The sequence below is a fragment of the Thunnus albacares genome, chromosome 3, assembly GCF_914725855.1.
Source record: "Thunnus albacares chromosome 3, fThuAlb1.1, whole genome shotgun sequence".
Lineage (NCBI taxonomy): Eukaryota > Metazoa > Chordata > Actinopteri > Scombriformes > Scombridae > Thunnus > Thunnus albacares.
In genome coordinates this window covers 1869711-1894019 of record NC_058108.1, presented here as the reverse complement: position 1 = coordinate 1894019, position 24309 = coordinate 1869711, and the positions used below count along the sequence as shown (strand labels likewise).

The 24309-nt window shown below is 40.4% G+C and overlaps 2 protein-coding genes and 1 long non-coding RNA gene across 4 annotated transcripts; 1 reads left to right on the top strand and 2 right to left on the bottom strand.

Annotated features, from left to right (window-relative positions):
- Positions 1 to 193: 193 nt before the first annotated feature.
- Positions 194 to 10683, bottom strand: suz12b (SUZ12 polycomb repressive complex 2 subunit b). 2 transcript variants are annotated; one of them, XM_044345720.1, is made up of 17 exons: positions 10353 to 10683; positions 9972 to 10116; positions 8980 to 9026; positions 8814 to 8878; positions 8610 to 8678; positions 8403 to 8452; positions 8001 to 8086; positions 7677 to 7908; positions 7455 to 7560; positions 7264 to 7369; positions 6993 to 7170; positions 5893 to 5978; positions 5383 to 5526; positions 5110 to 5267; positions 4427 to 4625; positions 3918 to 3997; positions 194 to 2246 (listed from the first exon to the last, which is right to left on the bottom strand). In XM_044345720.1, the coding sequence occupies exons 1-17, from the start codon at positions 10365 to 10367 to the stop codon at positions 1931 to 1933; spliced, it is 2082 nt and encodes a 693-aa protein (XP_044201655.1). In that variant the 5' UTR covers positions 10368 to 10683; the 3' UTR covers positions 194 to 1930. The 2 variants fall into 2 exon arrangements, with proteins under 2 accessions (XP_044201655.1, XP_044201654.1); XM_044345719.1 differs by having other exon boundaries at positions 5893 to 5981; positions 10353 to 10682.
- A 2233-nt stretch (positions 10684 to 12916) lies between these two features.
- On the top strand, positions 12917 to 19812 carry utp6 (UTP6 small subunit processome component). Its single transcript, XM_044345715.1, has 19 exons — positions 12917 to 13212; positions 13881 to 13965; positions 14058 to 14099; positions 14283 to 14375; positions 14557 to 14604; positions 14692 to 14755; positions 14841 to 14959; positions 15051 to 15128; positions 15231 to 15312; positions 15606 to 15687; positions 15782 to 15960; positions 16128 to 16207; positions 16369 to 16446; positions 16672 to 16851; positions 17979 to 18059; positions 18360 to 18469; positions 18602 to 18668; positions 18873 to 18945; positions 19259 to 19812. The coding sequence occupies exons 1-19, from the start codon at positions 13121 to 13123 to the stop codon at positions 19411 to 19413; spliced, it is 1788 nt and encodes a 595-aa protein (XP_044201650.1). The 5' UTR covers positions 12917 to 13120; the 3' UTR covers positions 19414 to 19812.
- Positions 19813 to 20266: 454 nt separating this feature from the next.
- On the bottom strand, positions 20267 to 23035 carry LOC122978750. Its single transcript, XR_006402732.1, has 2 exons — positions 22520 to 23035; positions 20267 to 21566 (listed from the first exon to the last, which is right to left on the bottom strand). It is a non-coding gene; the product is annotated as an uncharacterized LOC122978750 (long non-coding RNA).
- Between the last annotated feature and the right edge of the window lie 1274 nt (positions 23036 to 24309).

The following is a 24309-nucleotide window of genomic DNA, read 5'->3' as shown; positions in this document are numbered from 1 at the left end:
ACAGTAGAAACACTGAATATAATAACTTTTTCTTCAAGGTATCACATTACAAAAAAATAGATTCTTTTGTTTGTTAGTAGAGGTCCGACTCTGCTGTACAACCCTGACTGGATCCACTCTGCAGAGAAAGATCGTGATATAGATGAAGGCGTCTCCATTCAGCTCAAAATCCTTTAAACATTACAGCAAGTAATAAAGGACAAATGTGTTTTATTTCTTTAAATATAAAAACCCCCTTAGCCAGAGTGTACAGTTCACAATTTCTAACAGGGTGTTTTAACAATAATGGTGACTAAGTCTCCCTTTTTTTTTTTTTTTTTTTCTTCAAAATGAAAAGCAGAAACCCTCAATGAATAATGGAGGGAGAAAAATATATTGTTAATTTGGTTGTCCACGAGGGAAGTCGGATGAAATAATGAGCGGTGATGTTCACCAATTTATGTCCACGCTACAAAAAACACAACTACAGCCTTTTTAAAAACTTGTCATGGAATGAACAAAATAAACATACTAAAAAATATATAGAAATAAGAGACTGATGAAAATATCCCCTTTGGCATAAACTGCACCTAAACAGGACAGACGAAACCGAGTCGGGCCTGAAAACCAACCGTCCAATAAACAGCATATTGCTTTGAGAGAAGAATTGCAATCTGTTAATTATTGGATTCAGAAACGGGGGCACAACTAAACATTTTTCGATGCAATTACAATGTATACAAATCTCTGTGGATCAGCTGCTGATACGCAGAAACCCCCATGTTAAAAAAATAACATGTTAAACATCGTGTGTGTGTGTGTGTGTGTGTGTTCAAAACTTTAAAAGTGAAAAGAAACTACAGGTGCCCGCATCAATCAGAAAACTGTTGACATTTATATCTTCAATGCTATACACTCTACACAATACATGGGGGTGATGTGTTGCTGGTTGTCTTAGTAAATCTTAGGAAAAACAAAAAAAAAAGATTCAGAAAAGTTGATTTCCCTGGCTTTCCTTGAGCTACTGTATTTATCAATGCAGACCAAAAATGGTGAAGGAGTGATGACTTTCAAGCCTGGACCCTAATTACAATTTATTCTCATGTCCAGGATCCCAGCCTAATAACACTATTGTCACGGCAACCAACCAGCAAAAAAAACCCACAAACTGTTTTTGGGGTCCTAACACAAGCTTTTACAGGCTTTATATACTCCAAAAAAAATGAAGATTTTTTTTTTTTACTGTAATGTTCTCTTCAAATGAAACATCATTCACCAAAGTGAATTCAAACCCACTAAAAGATTCTCCACTGATGACTGTGGAAAAAGCTGCTTTTGACATTTTGGCGCAGCATGATTTAGAAAAAAAAAAAAAAAAAAAAAAAGTTGATTTCAAAAAAGGTAAGTTTTCTAAATACAAACACCAAGTGCTAAAATAATCAGCTAAAATGATAAGTTTTTCAACAAGGTTATTGTGTATGTGTACAAATAATCAAGAGTGACAATGTTACCGGTTACAGTTTTAACTGTAGTCGTGATAACCGTTGTCTATAACAAAGACATACCAAAGGGCAGTCGCACCACATCGAAGGTTTCTCAGTTTGTTCACTCTCACCCAAAAGACAAGATACTTCAGTGGCTCCTACAAAATGCATATAAGTAGGTTCAACTTACATCATCCAGTCCTGAAATTCCTGGTTTGTGTAGATGTGGGTGATTCACTTTTTATATTGTTCATATTTGGTTCAGTTCTCAAGTTCCAAAAAACTTGTTTTACCTTGTATACTGGTCTGCTTCAAGTCAGATCCTCTGCTGACCAGTTCTCCCACCTATCTAAGCACCAAAGGGTTGGTAATGTTCATTGAAGAAGGAAAAAACAAAACAAAAAACAGAACTAAAATAATAATAACACGACAATCATTGTTCCATCCATCCTTCCGTCCAGCCGACATCAGTCTGTTAGGGCGCTTTTTGTCCTCTTGCCCTGCTTTCCCCCACTGGAGGTGATGACGGCGTTGCCGTTGCAGGTTCCTGCCGTTACCAGAGTCTGGTCCTGGTGCTCCTCTTCAGTGTCCGGCAGCTCCTCTTGGATCTGTCGCAGACGGGCCATGGCGCGGTCGATGGTGGCCGTGCTCACCAGGTTGAAGTCGTGCATACTCACTAGATGCAGGAGGAAGTTGCGGCAGAGGTTGCGGCGGGTGACGTGAGCGCCGCAGTTCTCCACGAAGAGCATGATGGCCTGATTCATCTGGTTGTCTGCTATGAAGCTGCAGGGAAAACAAAAAGGGCAGAAGTAGTTAGTCCTGGTGTGAGTGAGTGAGTAGCAACAATAAAACAGATGTAAACAGGAGACATGAACAGGGTTCCCATCCTTTTACAGGCAGGGCTTCATCATGCATACCCAGCTGCTGCATCCTGGACCAAGTGCAAGAGTCCTCTCAGGTTTTCTGACAGAGTACCTCTTTCTACTGCAGCTTGTCCATCAGACATTTCATTACAGTGCTACATACTCTGTTCAGCCACTGACGAATCTTCAAGAAATGCATCAAGGCTGCAGCTGTAAACAAAATCTTAGAACTCTGATCTTTGGTTTGCACTGACATGTGATGAGACTGCTTCGTCACACTTGGAGGAGAACCTGTAGGAGTTTCTTAAATATTGCTATTGCACTTTCAGCTTCTGTCATGAGAGCTCATGTGCCACTCTGCCAGGTACACAAGAGGACTTCGCTCCATGATTTTCTTGTATGTCACAGCAGGGAAGGAGACACAGTCTTTCTTGAACACCTTCTCCACTCTGGACAGGTGTCTTTATCTCCTTCAGTTCTTTTCTTTTGATAAAGCGTGACAGCAGGCCTCTCAGGGTGGACTGGAGCTCTTTTGCTAAAAAAGGCACCATTGGGGCATCTGTCTGGAATGTCTCCATAAAAGGCTTCAGTTGTCTTGCAAAAAAAATCCAAAAAAACTGGAGCTTAGCCTGAAAGAGAGGGTCATCAGTGGCCTCTTGTACTGTACAGTCGGATGCAGATGATGGCTTTTGACTTTTCAGAACGTACTCCTGCACTGCTGGCAACACTTCCATTACCTACTCGGCAACCGCTAAGTCCTCCACCCATCGATGGACACAGAATTTCTAAGGAAATCCTTGAAATTCCATGCACAACATGCAAACCACAACTTCCTAGATTGATAATCTTTGGCGCATCTGAGTCCACTTGGCTCTTGTCTGCTTGGAATGTCCTCAGGAACTTCCAGATGACCGTACGGACATCCACTGAGACCTGCAAGAGCTCATTAGGATCAAGTGTTGACGTAGTTTCTCTTGATTTAATACAAAAGCTTCTCTGCTTGAGTTTGTCCCATAAACTCTGAATCTAAATAACACACAGCTACCTTCCCTTCCAACAACATCCATCTGTTCTTTGTGTCACTTTATTTAAGCATCCATCAAAAACACAACATAACCAAAAACAGCCTATTTAAAATACTTTCATCCATAAACTTCCATTTAAATGTTAATATGATCCTGAACATAACTTCTCCCTTTCAGATGGCAGTGTTGTCCATTTTGAGGAGGATGAACAGCCTGATAGTTTATTCTCAGCTAAAGGAAAATAGGAGAATGTTGAAATTATTTTCCTGGATTTGTTACTTTTTCCATGTGTGTTTTCCATGACTGGAAAATTGCTCAACTGTTTTCCAAGATGCGTGGGAACCCTGATGAAAATCTAACACCTTAACCTCACAGATTTGTTTTAAAGATGTTTGAACTTGAATATTTAATAATCCAGTTTCTCAAATGGCAGCAAACTCCAAAAATTTCTCTCCAGAATATCAGAAAGTTACCCATCAGAAGCTGTGAGAAGTTATAGAACGCTGCACTAAGTGTGACTCAGTGCTCGTGTCTGTTGTTTTCCAGTACTGACGTATTCAACGTACCCGTTTTTCATGACATGCAGGTTCCACAGCTTCATCACTTCTTTCTCTCCCTCGTTGACATCTGTAAATTCATCCAGTTGCTGTAAAAAGACAAATGATGTATGTAAAACAAACAATCTGCTCAAACAGCCTCAAATACATCCACTAAAATATTAAAAAGGGCGGCTGATGTCAGCGGCGTTTTCCTGTACACCATGATGGTGAAACAAACAAACCAACAGACACAGAGACTTGATTCTGCAGCAGGAAACACTAACAGGTTCAGGAAATCAATACTGAAGTGATACAAATGTTGTCTTAACGAGCTGAGGAAGAGTGCAGTGTTGGCAGTGGTTTATGCTGGTTATTTATGGGCAACAGGGCTGACCCAAATACATTGACTTTTTGTTGCCATGGCAATCGACACCAAAATAAGTATTGCAGTGCCTCAGTTTTTATATGTTGTAAATTGTTAAAGACGAGTGACTGAGTGCAGAGTTGAAGACACTGTCAGGGCGACGGTCTCTCACCGTGGCGGTCTTCTCTCTGAGCCACTCTGGATCTCTCTCGTCCTCGCTGTCCTCATCCATCTCTTGGGGCCGCAGGGGCATGCAGCTGTCACTGTGGAAGTACAGGCGGTTGTGTCCGCTGACGTAGGTCCTCTGCTGCTCCAATTCTCCGTCCTCGGATTCCAGGAACTCTGACAGACTTGGCTTGGTCCTCTTGGGCCTAGGGAAGGGGGGTGAGGGGGGGCGGGGGGTGAAAGAAAACAAATCCTGCATATACACCATGTACACTGGAATTTCAAATGTACATTCTCACTCGTTACATAGTTCAGTTACTAACACTGGGCTGTGTTTGTTGGTATATTCTCCTATGTATCACATTTATTTTCTGCGCCTTATACACAAAATTTTAAATTATGAATAACTCAGCATGTGGAACAATATCTTAAATTTTCATTCATTTATTTTCTACACCAGTATGAGAAACCAGCTGATTGAGAGAGCTGATCTGTTTAGGGTTACCCTCTCACCATGTACCTCACTGCTCATCAAGACTTGATTAAAAGTGAATTATAGTTCATTAAAGCTAATTCAGACCAGAGTTCATGAAAAGCCAATTAAAGTGGTCGTTTAAAATAAGTTAATTACAGCGTCTGACATGCATTTTGACTTTGAACATGAACAAAGCTTTTAGGTCACGAGTTTACCTGCAGACCAGTATGTGAGTGACCGCCGTCCTCTTGACTGGGCCGTTACGGCTGAAAGCGAAGCCCGGTTGGCTGTGGATGTCCTGAGGGTTGCCAACGTACGAGCCATCGTAGCACTCGTTAATGGACACGTCTATCCTTGCTCCTTTGGGGTGAGGCTGCAGATAAAAACAAACACACATGTGTGAGATGCTGCAGTAAAAATATTATTCTGTAAAAGCAGAGAAGGTCTGATAGGTCTGTCTTCTGATACAGTGTTCATTCTTGTCTTACCACATAGTTGAAGATGAAGCGGGAGTGGGAGAGTTTGAGGTGTTTGAGCAGGCTGTAGAGCTTGCTGCAGTTCAGGGTACACCAGGGACAGTGGAGATCATCTCTTGCTTCTGTTTGCTGCCGTGTGTTATTGTTGTACAGGAACTGGTCAAGATTATCAGATTACATTAGTTACTACAAGATAAATCAGAGAAGGTCATCCTATAGCAGATGTACTTCAAACAGTGTTGCATAATTTCAGAGTTAGTGTAAACGTACCCCGACAACAGGGTCAGAATAGTGCACAATTAAAGCTTTTATTAGGAGCCTTTTACTGTATCAGAGTGCTGGTGAGCAATTAGAAATCAGTACAAATATTTCAACAGCAAATCCAACATTTTTTTTTTTAACAATGACAGCAAAATAAGCTCACAACAGACACTTTTTGCTTTTCAGCAACCTCACCACCAGACTCTTGTAAACCAGTGTCCCAGGCCCCAGTTGAATTCCTTTCACTGTTGTGTGGTGTACCTGATAAAATATACGTAGCTTCTGCCGCGGCTCACACAGGACCTGCTCTTTCCTCGTCTGAATGTCTGTGCTGACTGACTCTTTCACTGCTGACGGGAACAGATGGACAAGTTAATTTTTTTTAGGGAGAATCATCAAATAATAAATATTCTGGGGAATTTGATACATTCAACATATATATTTGAGAAAAACGTAGATATGACATCCTGATTTGAAATGACAGCGCACATATGATTGTTGCTAAAGCCCCTTTCAGACATGGAATCTGTGACATTGCCGGCTTTATCTATCTAAATGGCTTTATGTCTCTGTTATTTGCTTGTGCATTATTTGCTGTTTGGTACATGAGAGGAGGTACAAAACCCCCTTTTCCCTCTCCAGTGTTTCCCCCCATCATTGTAGAGGCCAGGCGGCCGAAACATGAGTCAACCTCTGTGTCATTGCCTGGGAAACTCTCGGTAGCGTAACTCCTTTTAAGGAATAGCGCAGTACGTAATGTGTGTGGTTGAGTGAGAGGGTGAGCAGCAGTGGTAATGAGTTGTCAATCTGGTAGTAAATGTATGGTACAGACTATATGGAGCACCTGAGTTAAGAGTGACAGGATGTCTGGTTGATTGACATGTGCTACGCCTGCATTCTGCTGGATATTCATACATACTTTAAAATTTAAAAAAACCAGCGAGGAAGAGTGCCGTCTGGACGTCTATAGAAACAAACTCAAAGAGCGTTTATGAAGTGAAGTGCATGTCTGAAAGGGACTCAAGCAGTTATGACTCAGAGCGCCTTCTGCCAGATTCGGTTACAAATAGATCATCCCACACAAATATCACAGGTGGTGAAAAATCCAAAAAACCCACGAGCCATTCCGCTTTGCTTGGAGACATGCTTCGCCTGTTTGCTACTCACTATAAACACCTTTACACTCATTTCAATAAAGCAGAAGGCGGAATTATAAACTGTTAATGTCCCCCTCCTCCCATCTTTACTAACATGTATAGTCAATCATTTTGAGGATGCTCTCTGGTTCCTGCTGCGTCAGTGGATTTCTACATCGTCTTAAAACAAAACTTCAAGCCGTCCCGTGCTGCGTTCCTACTTACTCATGAGGGCAGCTCGGTGGTTGCTGGTCCGGGTCTCCATGGGGCTGGAGCTGTCTGAGTTTCGTGTAGCGAGAGGTTTGGCCACAGGGGCGGTGGACTTCCCGCTGGCGTCACCTGTCCAGCGCAGCGTGAATTGCAATGTGGGTCCCTGAGAAAATGTCTCAAATGGTGGCAGTCTCTGTGGGACGGGGTCGTTCAGAGGACTTTGTCAGTGATGCAGTGTTATGAAGAGGACAACAAGATCAAGTTAAAAAAGGTAAGTAAAAGTTACCTTCCCATCGAGAATGGTTTCCCATGTGGCTCTCTTCTTGCTCACAGGGCTGTCCTCCATCCCTTGCATCGACACCTCGTACTCCCCGTCCAGCAGCTGCAATCTCCTACAGAGGACAGATCACATGTAGAGTCAAAAAGGAACAAACAGAAGGAAGCTTTAACAACAACCCCAAAGTCACAATAACTTACCTATTCTTATCAAAGACAGTCATCTGTGCAACATAAGTCTCTGTGGTGTCTCCTTCCTCTCTATGTGACGAGCTTCTCTTCTTTCTACTAGGAGTATCTGTTACATCTATGCACAAAAAAAAAATACATGTAGACAAATATAGTGAGCAACTGACTGTCATCTCCATACTCCAGATACACCACCACTGTTAAATCATTATACTAATACGAGGAGTTTCCTACCGATGTTCTCGTTGGCCTCTCCGTTGACCAGACCGTTTGTATCCCTTCTCCCTGTGCGTGACACCCTGAACAGGAGCGAATAGGACTTCACCATGTGGCTGTTGCTGGGCTCAAACTCATTGCTGGAGACCAGTAAGGAAGGGTAGGAGCCAGACTTGGTTTGGTTACTGTCAGGATTCAAAGGCACCTGCTTTTTACCTGTAGGCACTTGCTTAATCGGGCAGCTGACATCCTGAAAGAGGAATGACGGGATACGATTTAAACAGTGAATGAAATGAATGTTCTGCTGAAGTGGCGCGCAGCCTCAGTAGTGTTTAACTTTACCTTGCGTTTTTTATGGCAGACTTTGACAAGTAGCACCTCTAAGGACACGGAATTTTGTTCATTTTCTGAATTCTGTGATGGCTTTTCTGTTTGGAAACAACAACAACAACAAAAAACAACAGTGTGTCAAGTAAATCAAAGTTTGAAAGAAAAAACAAAAACCATCACTAAATCTTGGTTAACATCAAAGAGAAACGCACATGATTTTTGTCATCATCTCTCTATAATAGTTGTTGGGCTGATGCTCTATTAGCAGCCATAACACTGAAGTCTTCTGCGTGTCTGCTGAAGAGGAGCGGAGAAGTGTCCACTGAGCCATTTTCCAGCATATTTGCTAAATGTTTCCCTTTAAAAAAGAGACTAAATAAAAAGTACTCGGTGAAAAGAGTGAAGTCTGCTTACCATCCTTATGGAAGAACCCAGTGAAAGTTAGTTGTAGATGTGAAGACAAGCTAAAGAAGCAAAAAAGAAAAATGCACAGGTGAAATTAGTTCAAATGCAAGTGCTCCAGCTGATCATATGTATGGTGAAATGAACAAGAAAACTTCCCAGCATATAGCGATGAATCTTATAATAGATATAACAGATCAGCTGGTCTTTCAGTGTTACCTTGGAGAATCCTGCTCTCCCTTCATCTTCTCCACTGTCTGCAACATATCATCTACTTTGAATGTTTTCCTGGGAAGAATAAAGTCTCACAGCTTCAGAATTTATTCAGGAATACCGTCACAAACATATAAATGCCGTTATAAACATATCAAGTACTGAATCATCTTTTTAAAAAGAAAACATGAAAAAATACAAGATTTTTACCTTCTGGCATTTGATCGACCATTTCTGTGAGACATGAAGGTGAGCGTCCTGTGCAAAAATATGGGCTGAAAGGAGGAAAAGAAGAATTCATTAATCACTTGATTTTAGCGGGCAAGATAATCAATATATTGACTAAAAGAAAAGTTACTTAGAGCAATGAACTTACTGCAATCAAGTTCCTTGTGCGCAGAAATCTGTATATCTGAGTTGGTTCTGGAAATTGAAAAAAAAACAAAAAAAACCAACAACCAAAAATGTAAGAGACTTCCAACAAGCTACTTTAGGCTTAAAAATAAAAGAGAACTTGGCAAAGTTAAAACTTCAACCCCTTACTATCTGTAACATGGGCTGAAAAAGAGACATTTTACTGAGTACTTGCTCTTCTTTATGAGACAGTCTGCTGTAATATGTAATACACTCACTGGTCAGTTTATTAGGTACACCTTAATAAGAACAAATACAGTATAATACAAAAGCCTGCTTGTATTCTATTACATTAAAAGGTGTTTCTCATATTTAGTCTATCCTATTTCATATTAATGGGGTGGACAAAATATTAGAAACCTCTCTCTGTACAACCCAATCCATTGTAAACAGCACCACAAACTACAGCTTCCATAATAAATCAACACCTTTCTAAAACAGATTAGTAAAAACTGATTATACCCTTTATGGATTTATCTCAGGGCCTCTATGCTGTACTGCATTAGTTTTTATTCTAAGAGTATCCAATAAACTGGTGAGTGTAGCAGTGAGTCATTCAATTTCTCAACAGGTTTTTCCTGAGAAATAAAGTCAAACGACTAACATGCCAAAACAAGAAATGTTAACAGGTGGTAGTTGATCAGGAAACACATCCACCTTCCAAAGCAAAGCTGTATAAACACAACACATATCCTAAATTGATAGCAGTGTGATTATTTCCTCTTAAATACAGCTATCATTATACACGTAAACTTTACCAAACACTATCTGGGACTCACTTTATCAGAGCAAGTTAAACTAAAGGAGGCCTGTCATAAGCAGAAAGTAAAAACAAATTAAGACAGAGGGAAGTTCAACGGGTCACCAAATGCTAAATGAAAACATTTAAGAGAAAAGTTAATCACGAAAACAAAAAAACGCTAAATTACGAAGTGTCGAGTGGGGAAATCTCACTTTCAAAGGCCTGTAGGAACAGCTCATGGTCGGCCTGAATCTGCTCCATCTTCGGCTTCTTTACAGAGCTCATCATTGCTGATGAGGCAGGGTACACGGCGCCGTTAGCTTTGCAACTCGCCCCACTCATAATATGACCTGAGTTCTGCCAGAGAAACAACAGCACATGTTATCACACACCAAAATCATGGCAGCACCACAAGTTAGCTTTTAGCCAGGAGGCAAAAATGCTCGCGTTAGCAATCCGGCGAGCTAACTCGGCTAAAAGCACAATGCTAGCTTGGTGTTTCAGCGTACTTCTTCCATTTACTCAAACTAGTCTAAACGAAAACCTCCGAGTCGGCATGGGGTAGATATTGGACATAAAGAAAGGCAACCCACCCTGGCTGATGGCATTAATTTGTCAGCCTCGCTGCCTCCAGCACCAGCCTGGCAGACTCAACAGCAGAAACCCATGAAGATGAAGAGGAGGCGACGAGACGCTGCTAGTTAGCTACCAATGCTAACATGGTTGACTGGAAAACAAACCTCGGTACGCCTGAGGTTTCCCCGCATTCAACTGTCACAAATATTGTTTGGAATCAGAGATGGTTTGAGTATTTTTGGATCAAATTAATGTTGCCTATCTTGTAATTTATTGTCGGGTTGGTTTCCTTCAATTTGTACTGAACAACAGAGCATTACTCAGTTATCAGCCAATAGCGTCAGAGCTGAGAGAATGCAGCGCTGTGATTGGCTGCCGGCCTCCGGAGATGACACACAACCCGCTCTCGCTTTCTCCGATTTTGCGGGAAATCGAGTTTATCAGCATTCAGATCAAGAAGACGATCCCACAGCTGAAACTGTATCATTCATATCAAGAGTGAAGAAGAATGATCCCGCAACTGAAACATAATCACTCACGTCATGAGTGATGAAGAATGATCCTGCGGCTCAAACTGTATCATTCACATGAGACAGTTGGTAATACAGCCCTCCATGCTGATTATCCTCCATTTGATTGTATTTAATGAAAAAAACAACAACTGCAACATACAATATAGCTGAAAAATATTAAAGGATAGGTTCACATTTTTTCAAGTTTGTCTTAAAACAACAGCCAGATACCTAAATGAACACTGAAAGAGGTTTTCCCCGCTGTAATCACTGACAATTAAAAGATCCCCTTCAAGTGCGTTTTCTGTGTAAAATCTACACATAGTCATGACTGTGTGTGACCACATAGTCATGACTGTGTGTGACCACACAGTCATTTTGTGCAAAAATGAATTTAAAAGTTTATCTGAAGCTTATATGAGGCTTCAGCAGTCTGAGTTAGTCATATCAAATGGAAATCTGACACATTTACAGTCTTTTTAGCATCAAATTCCCTCTTTGTGTTTCCTCGGACAGTGTTTCCCTGTTGAGCTGCTGTGGAAGTATAGTAACAAAAAGAGGAACTTTGGCACTAAAAAGACTGTAACATTGAAAGAGATCTACTTGATTTGACTAGTTTGGATGCTGAAGCTTCATATTAGGTTCAGATAAACTTTTAAATACATTTTCGCACAGAAGGAGGACTGTGGATTTTGTCCCCCATCACTTACATTGTAAGTGCATTATGAAGGGATCTTCTAATGGTCAGTATGAACAGGAGGAATTATTACAGTAAGAAAAATGTGTAATCACTAGAGTTAAGGGTGATTTTTTACATTATTTCTTATATTACTGTTGGGACTCAGTACTCAATGATGAATGACCTCTTAGTATGGTATAATATGACTGTAATAGTATGGTATAGATTAATTACCACTTTGTGGTATTATTAATTAGTTTGTAATAACATCACACTGTATGGTACAGATATACAAAATAATTCTTATTAAAACTGAACTTTAATAACATACATTAGTATACTGATGTTGTCAGTATGGTTATGAACATCATTTTGAAAGTAAGACAGCAAGAACATAAGAGGAAATGAATTAATTGTCAGGAGATTGTTCATAACCCTGTTTAGAAATCTTTTAATTTCCCTGAATGGGATTCAATTCAATACATATTAACAGTTATATATTCAAGTTTTTCAGGCTGAAGCAGTGGAAAACTTTAGAACCACTAAATATGACAGTTTCAATCAAACCAACACAAGTTTCATCAGCATTCTCTATTAGAATTTACCCATCAATAGATTTGTTTTTTAAATCAAATTGCTGATATTGGCATAAATAAATAAAAATAAATTATTTCAAGTGGATTTTAATTTTCATCTTATGTCATATTAATTATGTCATTCTATCCTATCTACTATTTTCTTAAATTTATTTTTATTCTATTTTATTATTGTTGTTGTTATTATGCATTCTATATATTCTATTTTCACTTCTGTTTTATATTTATTATTATTATCAAGTGAGTTTTATTTTCCATCTAATGTCACATTAATTATGGCATTCAACCCCTGTTTTTATGTTCATTTTATGTCTATTTTTATGTGAAGCTCTCAATGCATGTCATTTCTTTATTGTAAAACACTTTGATTTCTTGTATGAAATGTGCTATATAAGGTATATTATTATTATTATTTACTTTGAACTGTCTGACGAATATATTTGTCATTTAATGCACTTTAAAAACAGTGAAGATACTGTATATGTCTCCTAAATAAATAAATTCGCCAGTTTGAACATCTTAAATCAAAGAATTTTGAGAATTTTCTTGTCTGTGCTTCTATTCCCTTTATACCATGGCCTTTTCCCCACCCGCATTCCGGGAAGACCCGCCCTACTCTGCTTCTGATTGGCTAGTACTCGTTCCCTTCCTTGGTTCGATTGGTTATATTTACGCATGAGGAGTGAGATGGTTGGGTTAGGGTAAGAATATCAGGGTCAGAGCCAATCAGAGGCAGAGTAAGGCGGGTCATCGTAGAATGCAGGTGGGGAAAAAATAACGCCACTCCGACACAAGCGATTGTGTTTCCTGACGGAACTATTTATTGACGGAACCGGAAGAGCAGTGAATCACAACTTCCACACATGTGTGGGGGAGAGCGTCGGTCTCATTGACTTAACGTACATGGTATTCCAATATAAAGTTGACATTAATAACGTTACATATCACCAGAATAACAGCCGCACCTTACCTGAACCCGTAACGGCCGCGTCGTCAAGATGGCGGAGATCGTTCAGCAGCGGATTGAGGAGAGGATTCCGGAGCTGGAGCAGCTGGAGAGAGTGGGACTGTTCACCAAGAAAGAAATCAAGTAAGACAAACATCAGAGGGTTTGCAGACACTCTCCTCCGGTAGAACAGCAGAGCAGCGGATAACGGAACACCGTGTGACAAGATACCGGAGGATTTTTAGTGAGACGTCATGATTTGGCAGTTAAATGGCAGTTAAATGGAGAGATGAACATCCATTTTGTCCTCTTATTACTCTGTCCTCACTACTTCACATGAGGTGTTGAGGAACTAGATGAAAAATAAACCTCAGTCACACTTATGAACAGTTAACTCACAGTGACACTGTGCAATAATAACCCTGTAACACTATAATACCTACTACACTTACAAATTATACATATTCATTGAGTTTAAAATACAAAATGTGCAATACACTCCATTCATTACTGTATATAGCCTACTGTACATAACCATCTACTATATGTATATAAAGTAACACGTCTTTAAAAAAAAAAAAGCAAATTCTTCATCCCCTCTAAAATGAATTCATGAGAATTAACGGCCATGTCAGCATCTTCCTGTTTGGGAAAATAATCTCATGTTACATTTTGCTCATTTTCTGTCCTGAAGCCTTCAGGTGGATCATGTGAGAAAGGTTTCTTGGTTCGGTACAAGATCTGTTCCCAGGACCGTATGTAGTGATAAAGCTGCAGACAAGTTCATCTGTATTTATTTTTCACTATTATAGATCCATAATCAAGAAATCGACTGCCCTGGAATACAAACTGCACAGGCTGATCGTAAATAAAGAGGACTTCATTGCGTACATACAGGTAGAGTGTCTTCATCATGAAACCTCAGCTCTTTCAACAAAGAAATAAAGGCTGTGAGTGATGTTTAAAATGCTTACTTTGTTTAATTACAGTATGAAATCAACGTTTTAGAGCTGGTCAAGAAGAGAAGAGCGGTGAGTCACGTCGTATCACTTCATCTCATGTTCATAGTTTCTTCTGCATCTCAATGGTAGAAATATTCTTTTCTATTTTAAACTGCACTTGTTAACATTCAAACTAAATGAGCGCACAGCAAACAACTGGTGACGTTAGATGATGTTGTGAAATTTTGACCATGATGAATGTTTCCTCTACAGCACATTCACTACCACTTCAAACGAGAAGACATCGAGTTCCCCATCATCCATAGAATAAATAGTGTCTTCAGGAGAGCAACAAACAAATGGAAGGTATTTAAAAAAAGCTGCTGTTAGTTCATCACATCGACCATTCAGCCACATCTGTCCACTAAAAGGAATAATCAGATCTAATTGTTTTCACTTACACACAGTGTGTAAATGATTGTCATCACTTTTCATTTTAATATATGAATGAAGGCACAAACAGACAAACATCTTCTTTTCCTCACAGGATGATGTGCAGCTGTGGCTCTCGCACGTGGCTTTCTGTAAGAAATGGGTACGTAAAGATCTCATCATTTGTTTTCAGGAAGAAATCTGTGTCTTTTCATATTTATAATGATCTGTTCTGGGTTTCACGTATCAGGCCACCAAAGGTCAGATCAGCAAGGTGTTCTCATCCATGCTGGCAATCCACCCTGACAAACCAGGTACACATGATTATTTGCTGATGAACAAAGTGGGAAAAGGATGTCACCTGCAAATACAAATGACTTTGTACTTCTTTCTCTTCAGCCCTGTGGATTATGGCTGCCAAGAGTGAGCTGGAGGACAGAAACTCCTCTGAAAGCGCCAGACACCTGTTTTTGAGAGCTCTACGCTTCCACCCGAACAACAAGAAGGTGTACCAGGAGGTAAAAGAAGCAAATAAACACCTATACAAGGAGACTTTGTTCACAGAGAGCGCAGCTAACATTCTCATTTTCTTGATGGACTGTGTGCTAGTACTTCCGTATGGAGCTGCTGCATTGTGAGAAACTGAGGAAGCAGAAGAAGGAGCTGGAGCAAGCTGAGATGGACACGGTGAGTGTGTAACACATTCAACACAAACAGCAGGAAATGCAAAAAAGTCAATATACACATTCATACACAGAAGCTCACACTGTCACTCTTCACACCTCTCAGGGTGAATATGAATTCTCTCCAGAGATCCTGAGTGGTAAACTGGCTGAGGTTGTGTACAGAGATGCTACAGGGAAAATCAAAGGTAGGTGTGCTAAATCATGACAAAGTGTAACATATTTAGACTTTCTAGTAATATAAGTTGCAGTTTTTACTCATCATTTAAAATACATTTAACAACCTGGCTGTGGATATTACAGACAGTTTGTCTGCAGCATTTATTATCAGAAACTAAAGCTCCAAAGATAACACAGACTCTGCTTTATTTAAGCAACGATCTTCAAACTGATGCATTTGAAAAACCGGGCCGACTTTGTTAAATAGTTTAGTTATGTAAGTGCCCAGCCATGTTAACTCTGCCTTTATGTTGCTCCACAGACGCAGAGTTCGTCATCACACTTCTGAATATCGCAGCTATCTTTGACTTCACCAAAGAACTGCAGGACTCCATCCTGCAAGAGTGAGGCACCACTATACTTCACTCTCACACTCACGTACACAGACTCTATATATTCTCATCATTAAAGCACAAATGTGTGTCCCCTTGTTTCCAGCTTACAGACTAACTACACAGAGGAGAGCGTGACGTGGGATTTCATGGCCAAGAGGGAGCTGGAGGCGCCGGGAGCAGGAGAGGAGCTCCAGACTGCTAAAGGCCGGGCCTCTGATATCAATCGAAGAGAGGAGCGCTGCTGTCAGGTCTATGAGGAAGGAGTCAAGAGCCTTAACACAGGTAGACGCCCGCACATACAGAGAATGAATAGTTCCAAACTGACAAAACATCTTAAATTCACCATACTGAAACCTGTGAGTGCACTATTATTCATGCTGCACACTCCCTGCTAACGTGATGTGTGAGTATAATAAACCATAGCTGTGCTTGTGTGTGTTGCGCTCTAGAGCCCATGTGGACTTGTTATGCAGCCTTCTGCCTGGAAAGACTGAAAAGGAAAACCAACGTCCAAGAGCTGAAAGAAAAGGTAAATGAATAAATGAAAGGAACACAGTTCATCCTCACTATGTCACTATGAGAGTTTGTTTGCTCCCGAGGATAGAAATGAAACACAGAAAAACGTCAGCGGCTTTAAATGTTTAAGGTTAAATCCTGACACGTGTTTGTGTGTGTGTGTGTGTGTCACAGAGGCAGGAGAGGTTGCTGGGAGTTCTGCAGCGCGCCCACGACTCCTCACTGCTGAAGGAGGATTATTATAAGAAATGGGTAAGATAACAGCGTCATGAAATGTTTAACGGGTGTCATAGAACTCCAGCAGGATCAGCCTTTATGGTTTGTTCTTAAGCAGGGCTCAAATAATAAAAACAAAAAAAGATGGAAACCGGAGATTATCTTGATTTCCAAATTAAGTTTTATTAAAAACGTTAAAAAAGAGCATTGCATTAATGTGTGGAAACAACCAACATGATGTCCTGTTCTCCACGTGACCAGCTTCAGATCCTGCTTTCATCCGGAGACGGCGAGGGAGCGGTCAGCGTTGCCATGGCAGCCACGCAGCGCTACAGCCAATCGGTGTCGATGTGGAGCCTGAGCCTGCAGACGCTAATGCAGCTGGGGAGCGGAGACATGGGCCGACTGTTCCAGGACGCTCTCACACACATTAATCCCAAGGTACACACACACACACACACACACACACACACACACACACACACACACACACACACACACTTTGAATCCACATCATTTATTCTCAATCACGTCAGGTTTGGTAATTTTCTCTGCTTACACTGAGCACATCCGTTTAGCTCACAGTGCTAGTGTAATTATTGTCCTTGGAGAATGGAGACACACACACACACACACACACACAGCAGCCACCAGCACTGCTGTGTAAGTGGGCCATCTCCTTGGCCCAATTAGTCTCCTGTCGTATTAACTTCCTCAGATGAATTCCTCCGTCGCCCTCTATACGCCAGGAAACCTGAAGACGTCTTAAATTAAGCCTGCATGTACTTCAGCAGCCTTCAGGTATAAACGCAACACACAAATCTGGAGTTGACTTGTTATTAATTTTTTGAAGTCAGATTCACATGTTAATTTAACATGAAGGTAATTTGCTGGGATTACTGTTTAACACTATACTCTCAACAGATTAACAGACTTTGGATGGATAGCGAGCTAATCCTCAGAAATCCCCTCCTGCACCTCCGATATTTGACTCATAATGTTTTTCTTGGTCATCATTAAGCCAATAAATGACGATTTCCTCACGTTATTATAAATTCATCTTTTCTGGTGTACGTCTGCCGTTCACTACATCGTTACACAGCACATCCCAGTATGTTACCGTTTCACTATGAACGCCTCGGCCACAGGCTTCATAGTAGTGAACAGAATAGCAGGTTATTGTTTTGGTGGAGGTTTCACAAGACTGCGGCCCTGAGAAGTAGCTGCGTGAGGAGGATTAACTCTGCGCCGCTCGTTATGTAAGTCTATTCTTTCAAGATAAACACACTCCTTAAGTGTTGGGAAACGGTGTTAAACCACACTGGTGTTTGCGTCCGGTATGTTGAACAATAATGTGTTTCCATATCACACAGCATTACAAGACAGTTTACTGCACTTTCTAAAGGCTCACATACCTGTTAGACCAGGATACTGAATACAGATGATATATACAGTATGAATATAATGGAAACATGCGGTTAGATCAAAAGCAACCAGTTACTGCAGCACTAGATGTAGACGGTTGATGGTGGTTCACTCAAACCTTCTATATCCTCCTGACTGGACAGGAGAGTCTACCTCTTTGGCAGCTGCAGGTCCAGTGGAGCGTTGCCAACCAGAGTCCTGAAGAAACTGAAGCCGTCTTCAAGGTAATCCACCTCAATCCAGCAGCTAGTGATTCTATTCTGATAGTATGTGTTTCTATAATGACAACTGGCAAAAAGAGCTGCTTATAAACCTTATAAAGCACATGCATTTGTGTATTAGTTTACACTGGAACAAAGCCGTTAGTTTCTATTTATGATATTTGTGATTTGTTTTCTGCTCAGTAATGCAGAGAACTGGACACTCGTAGAAAGATACTCAAAGATTAATAGTGCTTGATGTCTGCACAACGCTTTTACCTTCGAAACACCTCGCAGACAGTTTGTTCTCTCGTTTGTTCCCAGAGAGGTCTGCTGTCTGCAGTAGCGGCTGTTGCCATGGAGATGAAAGAGAGCTACCTTGATTGGTCGTATTCCACTGGAGGCTACAAGAAAGCGAGGAAGACCTTTACGAGGTAAAAAGCTAAATGATAAATAAGACAAAAGGAAGTGTTAATTAATCCCAGAATGCTTTGGGGCTTTAAATGTAAAACAAACTCTTTTTTAGATTTGAGGCAGGAAAAAAAACATCTTTTTCTTTCCTGTAGCTTGCAGGAAAGTCGTCCCTTTTCCAAGGCCTTTTTCACCAGGATGATTCAGATGGAGAAAGAACAAGTAAGAACACTGAGACCTCCGGTGGTTTTAGTTTAGTTTAAACTTGTTTTACATAATTCATTGATTGATTTGCTTTCACTGATAGTTTGATTGACACGTTGTTATTATTGTTGTTGTAAAGAACTTGTCGAGACAGACAGCGGACTCTGATATGATTTGTATTACTAATAAATCAAGATAATCCTGATCTGTTTGATCTTCCAGGAGACTCCCAGGATGAACAATCTGAGGGATTACTACGAACGGGCCCTGCAGGAGTTCGGCTCCTCAGATGACGGTGAGATGATGCGTTTTTAAAGGAACGAGAGTCAAAAAGAAAAGTAGTCCAAAATATTTATTCACAATATCTTGTTATTCAAGTATCAAGGACATATTTGTGTTATTTGAGCAGATGCAGCTCAGATCTAGTTTAGAGGATCAGGAGGAAAATACATTCTGGGGGCAGAGACGTTAAAGACCCCACATAAGAAAAATTTACAGTGTGGCTACTAGGACAAGCATAAATATTTCAGTGGAGACACGGAGCTGTGCGTCTCCACCTTTTTAAATTTAGCTTAACATTTTTCCCTGTTGTTTTTATTTTCCTAAAGATTTGTGGCTGCAGTACATCCAGGAGGAGCTGGGAGACCTCGGCCGGCCAGAGAACTGCGGCAAGATCCACTGGAGAGCCATGAAGTTCCTGGAGGGGGAGAGTGTGGAAAGATTCATTTCCAGATACACTCTGCTTCAGACCGGACACTTATGAGAAGATCCAGAAGGTCCAAGTCGTGTCGATCGAGGCCTGTAAACTCAGATGACGACAGCCAAAGTTTCTCAGAACAGGCCTTCTTCTTGTTTCAACGTCTTTAAGTATTTTCACTTGTGAAGTTTGCTGTCCATCAGGAACAGGCCTGTCTACTTTCAATCAAAAGGTTCCTCCAGTGTTTGGAGATATATTCTTCAAATTGACTGACAGTGTTCTTGGTGATAAGAGTTTTACAGCTGTGATACAATTTTCCATTTTTTATATACAGCTGTTTGTGCTGCATTTGATATCAGAGTGATGTTGGAAACAAAGTCTTCTAAGGAGATCCTGTTTAAGAGAATTCCACATTTTATTTGGCTTTGATGCTGTTATAATGATATTAAAACAGTCTCTCATTCATGTTGTGGTCCCGTCTGGCACACTAACATACAGATAAACACTCTCTGAGCTCAGAGTTTCTTCTTTAACAGTCCTCCTGGTAGGTTAGTGAAGTTACTTTAAGTTACTAGAACATCCTTTTATCCGCTAAAATATATTTCTGATTTCACATTTACATTTACAGTAACATGTCTAATAGTAAGTTCATTCTCACCTTTCATGGTAGAAAATATTACCCTTAAAAAACAAAAGCATAAATATGAAGCCACAGCACATCTATGAAACATTTCAGTCCAAAAAAAAAACCTGTTAGTGAAATATATTTATAGTTTTTAAGGACACTTCAGATGGTTGTTTTATACAGTGATGTGACAGCTATGAGGTAAAACATGATGTTAAAGTAGAAATCATGATATTTAATTTTTAAGTCTACCTGTACAATTATACAATTATGTTTTTTTTTTTCTCAAAATGCAAAATGCTTACAGTCATCTGACTTAATGGCCTCCTCTGTTCATTGAAAGATGGTCGTCAGAGATCCATGTGGACTATGATAGAAAATGATGGAAATGACTCTTTCCCCTGATGTCTCTGTCTCATTAACGTCTTTTACCAAAAGGTCTTTGAGACATCACATCACCTCCACGCTCTCTGGTCACCTGTTTGACAGACACTAGTGTCAGCAGAGTTCACTTCTGCTGAGACGTCTGTCCAGCTTTGAGGAAACGAGTGAAAACAGAAGATGCTTTAAGGCAGGAGTTGTTGGTGGTGAAATGATCCCTTTAGATAATGATGAAATAGTTCTGACAGATCTACTGGTTTGCTGACATATAGGCCTGCTTCATTAAAAATAAGATATTGACAGTTGATATTTACTGCTCTCTGTGCTGACAGGAGGCTGTTGTTCTATCAGATATCTACCCTGAGGAATCATTTCAATGTGTTTTAGTCAACAGCTTTGGTCTGCAAAAACCTTCAGGAGCTGCTGAATCACTACATGTCATCATGATCTAAATGCTGTTTCACAGCCTTTCTAACCCCACAAGTGGGAACACTTTGGAGGGGAGGGGGGGGGCTATGAATCCTTTTGGCGTTTTAGGCATGAAAATGAAACATTACATGAAAATGTAAAGATATTTTATCTTTGCAGACTCTGTAGCGCCTCATGTTCACCTCCTACAGAACCACTGCGATGCTGATGACAGACATGAACCTCAGTGTGTTTTCGCTCCAATGATGATAAAAAAAGTTTTTAAAAAATTCACCCCATGTGGTTTTGTAGAGGGTTACGTTTCTCATGAGCCATCAGTGTGTTGGTTGCATCTCACCACTCTGTCTAAATAAAGCACTCCTGTATGTCTGAGGTCCCTCACCACCTCCTCCTCTTTCATACCTAAAGATTAGATTTTTTACCTTTCACTCTCTGGTAGATGTTTGCTTTTACCACACTGGAAACAAACATTTGATTCTGGTCAGTCCACCCCCAGCCTACTCGCTCACACATCCTCAGAGCTTCTTGAAGAGGATGTAGGTGAAGAGAACCAACACGCCTGCGGACAGCAGCCCGATCACACACTGGTGGATGGTGATGACGTTCTCCAGGGCATGGATGCGCTCCTCCATGGCGTTGGTGTGGATGTAGTCATAGATGGAGGCCCCGATACTCCACACTGCCCATACGGCATCCACCACCGCTTTCATGGTGGGAGAGACCATCGAGAGGGCCGCCTGCAGCCGGGTGTCGGCCGCATCCGCCGCTTGCCGGTCCCACAGCACTACAGAGAGAGAAGAGTGAGTGCAGTGAGGAGAAAGCAATGTGTGGGCAATGCTGAAAGCCTCCAGCACAGACTTCTGATATCTCAGATCATTTGATCCTTGTAAAATCTATCCTACAACTTTGTCAGAGCAGAACTGCTGTGGGAAAAGTTTCTGATCAACACATCCATCTTTATGCATTTGTGTAAATTTTTAGGACTCACTTATAGCATAAAGCTCTTTAGGGATTTCAATCTTGTTATAGGGGCCAATTTGATTTCATTTAGATACATACATAAGAGAAGGTGGTGGAAAGAAATAAAAAAGTATTTCCTTGTATGGTTTGTGCTCCAGTTTTCACTCCATTACATCTATTTGACTGTTAACTAACTAAAGGTTATAAAATATGAAGCAGATGAAACTAACCAGGATACAAAGTAGAAAAAAACAGACTTCCACATGAATGCATCACAATAATAATCCAACAGATTAATATATGAAATAATACAACACTGAGTGATTTTACTGGTGATACTGCTATACTTGTGTACTTTTACTTGCTTGTTGTTTTTAATTTACAGTGAGGTATTGCTGCTTTTAGTTAAGTAATGTATGATGTATTTATTTCCCTGCTTTAGCCACAGCTGCAGTATATCTTTCAACTATGATGTATGAGTTAGTGTTTGTCCTTCTGCCCTCAACTCTTTACATCCCCCCCACCCCCCCACGCCCCCGAAGCACTGACAGCTCGCATGCTGACGTCATTTCTCTATTAAAACTTGCTCCGGTACTGAAGTGGATTCACATGATCCGGTTCAGTGAGATCATCCTTCCTCAGAGACACACATGTGAATCTGCGGTGCAACAGGACAACAGGTCTGAAGGTCTGAACAACACAACAACAACGACCAGCAGAGATTATTGCGCGCGGGGTTCATGACGAAGGCAAATATGAATGAGCAGCAAAACTCACCGACAGGAGTCAGATGTCGCTGTGATGATGAAGATGAGGATAAACATCCGTCCTGCTGTAGCTGGAGTGAGGAAGGATCCTGTTTAGGAGAGGCCAGGCCGTTCCTGTCAGGCTCATGACTGTCAGTGTCAAAGCAGTCTGAAGTAAACACGTCGCTTGCGGTCACACCTTTCAAAATAAAACGACTCCATACTTAACATGACTTGCAAAGCTGTTGAGTGACAGAAAGCGAACAGAAATGTGTTTTACAATAAAGAGGTGTGAGGCCAGCAGATGAAATATAATCGCTGTTCAGCTAAAACACTTCATCCAGGACAAAGAGTCAGGTTATACTTTCAATTTTGAAAGTGAAATCGCCCCATTTCCGGTATTAATGTGGTCTCCTTGACTACAGTGAAGCAGCTGACTGCTGCCATATGAGAAGTCTCCACAGGCACTGAAAGTGGAGCATGACCCCAAGAGTACAACAGAAAATTAAAGGTGAATGAAATAGAATAGAATAGAACAAGAAACACAAGAATAGAATCTAATAGAAAAGAATAAAATATAAAAGTGATAGAATGAAACATATTAGAATAGAAAAATATATAATAGTAGAACAAATAGAATGCAACAGATAAACAATAAAGTAGCAGAAAGAACAGAATGGAATACAAAATAATGCAACGAAGCAAAATAGAGAATAACAGAGAAAACGGCAGTAAAGCAGACGTAATAGAAGAGAATTGAAAGAATTAGTCAGAGTTTGCAGTTTGAAGTGTTAAATCTGGGTATAATCACAACATGGAGATTTATCCTGAGGCAGCAGAAAAGCTCTAAAGCTCCAACTTCCACTACTAAAATGATGTTAATCAGAAGATTAGAGACATAAGACACAAACAGAAACTAAATATGGGAGAATTGACTTATTTTTCTTGTAGGTTCTTTTTCTACTTTTTTGTTTATTTTTCTCCTTTTTGTGTGTATTTTGTTTTTCTTTTTAAGCTGTGTTGTTTTAAGAATAGTTTGTGAAGAATTGTGTTCTTATATTTATTTATTTTTGTTTGAAATATAGCCTAAATAAACTGGGAGGAGAGAGGAGGAGGAGGGAGACAAGAAGAACAGAACATAATGTATTAATGTAACATAAAAAAAGGAAAATAGAATACACTACAGCAGAGAATGAAGCACAGAACAGACTGAGTGGAGACTTTTATTCAATTTCCACAACAATCAGGCTGTAATCCCCCCGACACGTGACCACCACTCAGTCATCTGAATAAAACAATAAAGGTTTGTGTTTGACGTTAAATGACGTGTCGTGTGACGTCGCTGCCACCAGGGGTCGCAGCTCACTCACATGTTGCTGGTTGTCAGGGAGGTGTGATGAACCTGGGGATGTATGACCAGGGTGCGATGTGTGAAAAAAAAATATCAGAGGAGGGGGGGTGGGGGGGTGGGAGGGAGCTTGAAACGTTTTTCTTCATGAAAACAAATCAGAGCCACAGTGGGCCTCATACACACTATCAAGCCCATTAGACTATTTCTTGCAGCTGTTACTGTGACATTTATACAATAATTATGAACTTTAATAAAGCAGTTACTAAACTTGAACTTGACCACTGCATTTGCAGGAATGTTTTAATCCTTTTTTTTTATTTAATTCATGAAGTATTGTGTTATTTTCATTTGCAACGATGTTATGTCAAGTTCACACCTTGTCCTTTGCTCACACAGGAGATGTGATCATACAGGGTTTTGGTTAAATGCTAATTGAACTTGCCAGAATTAAATGATTTAAATCCCTCAAT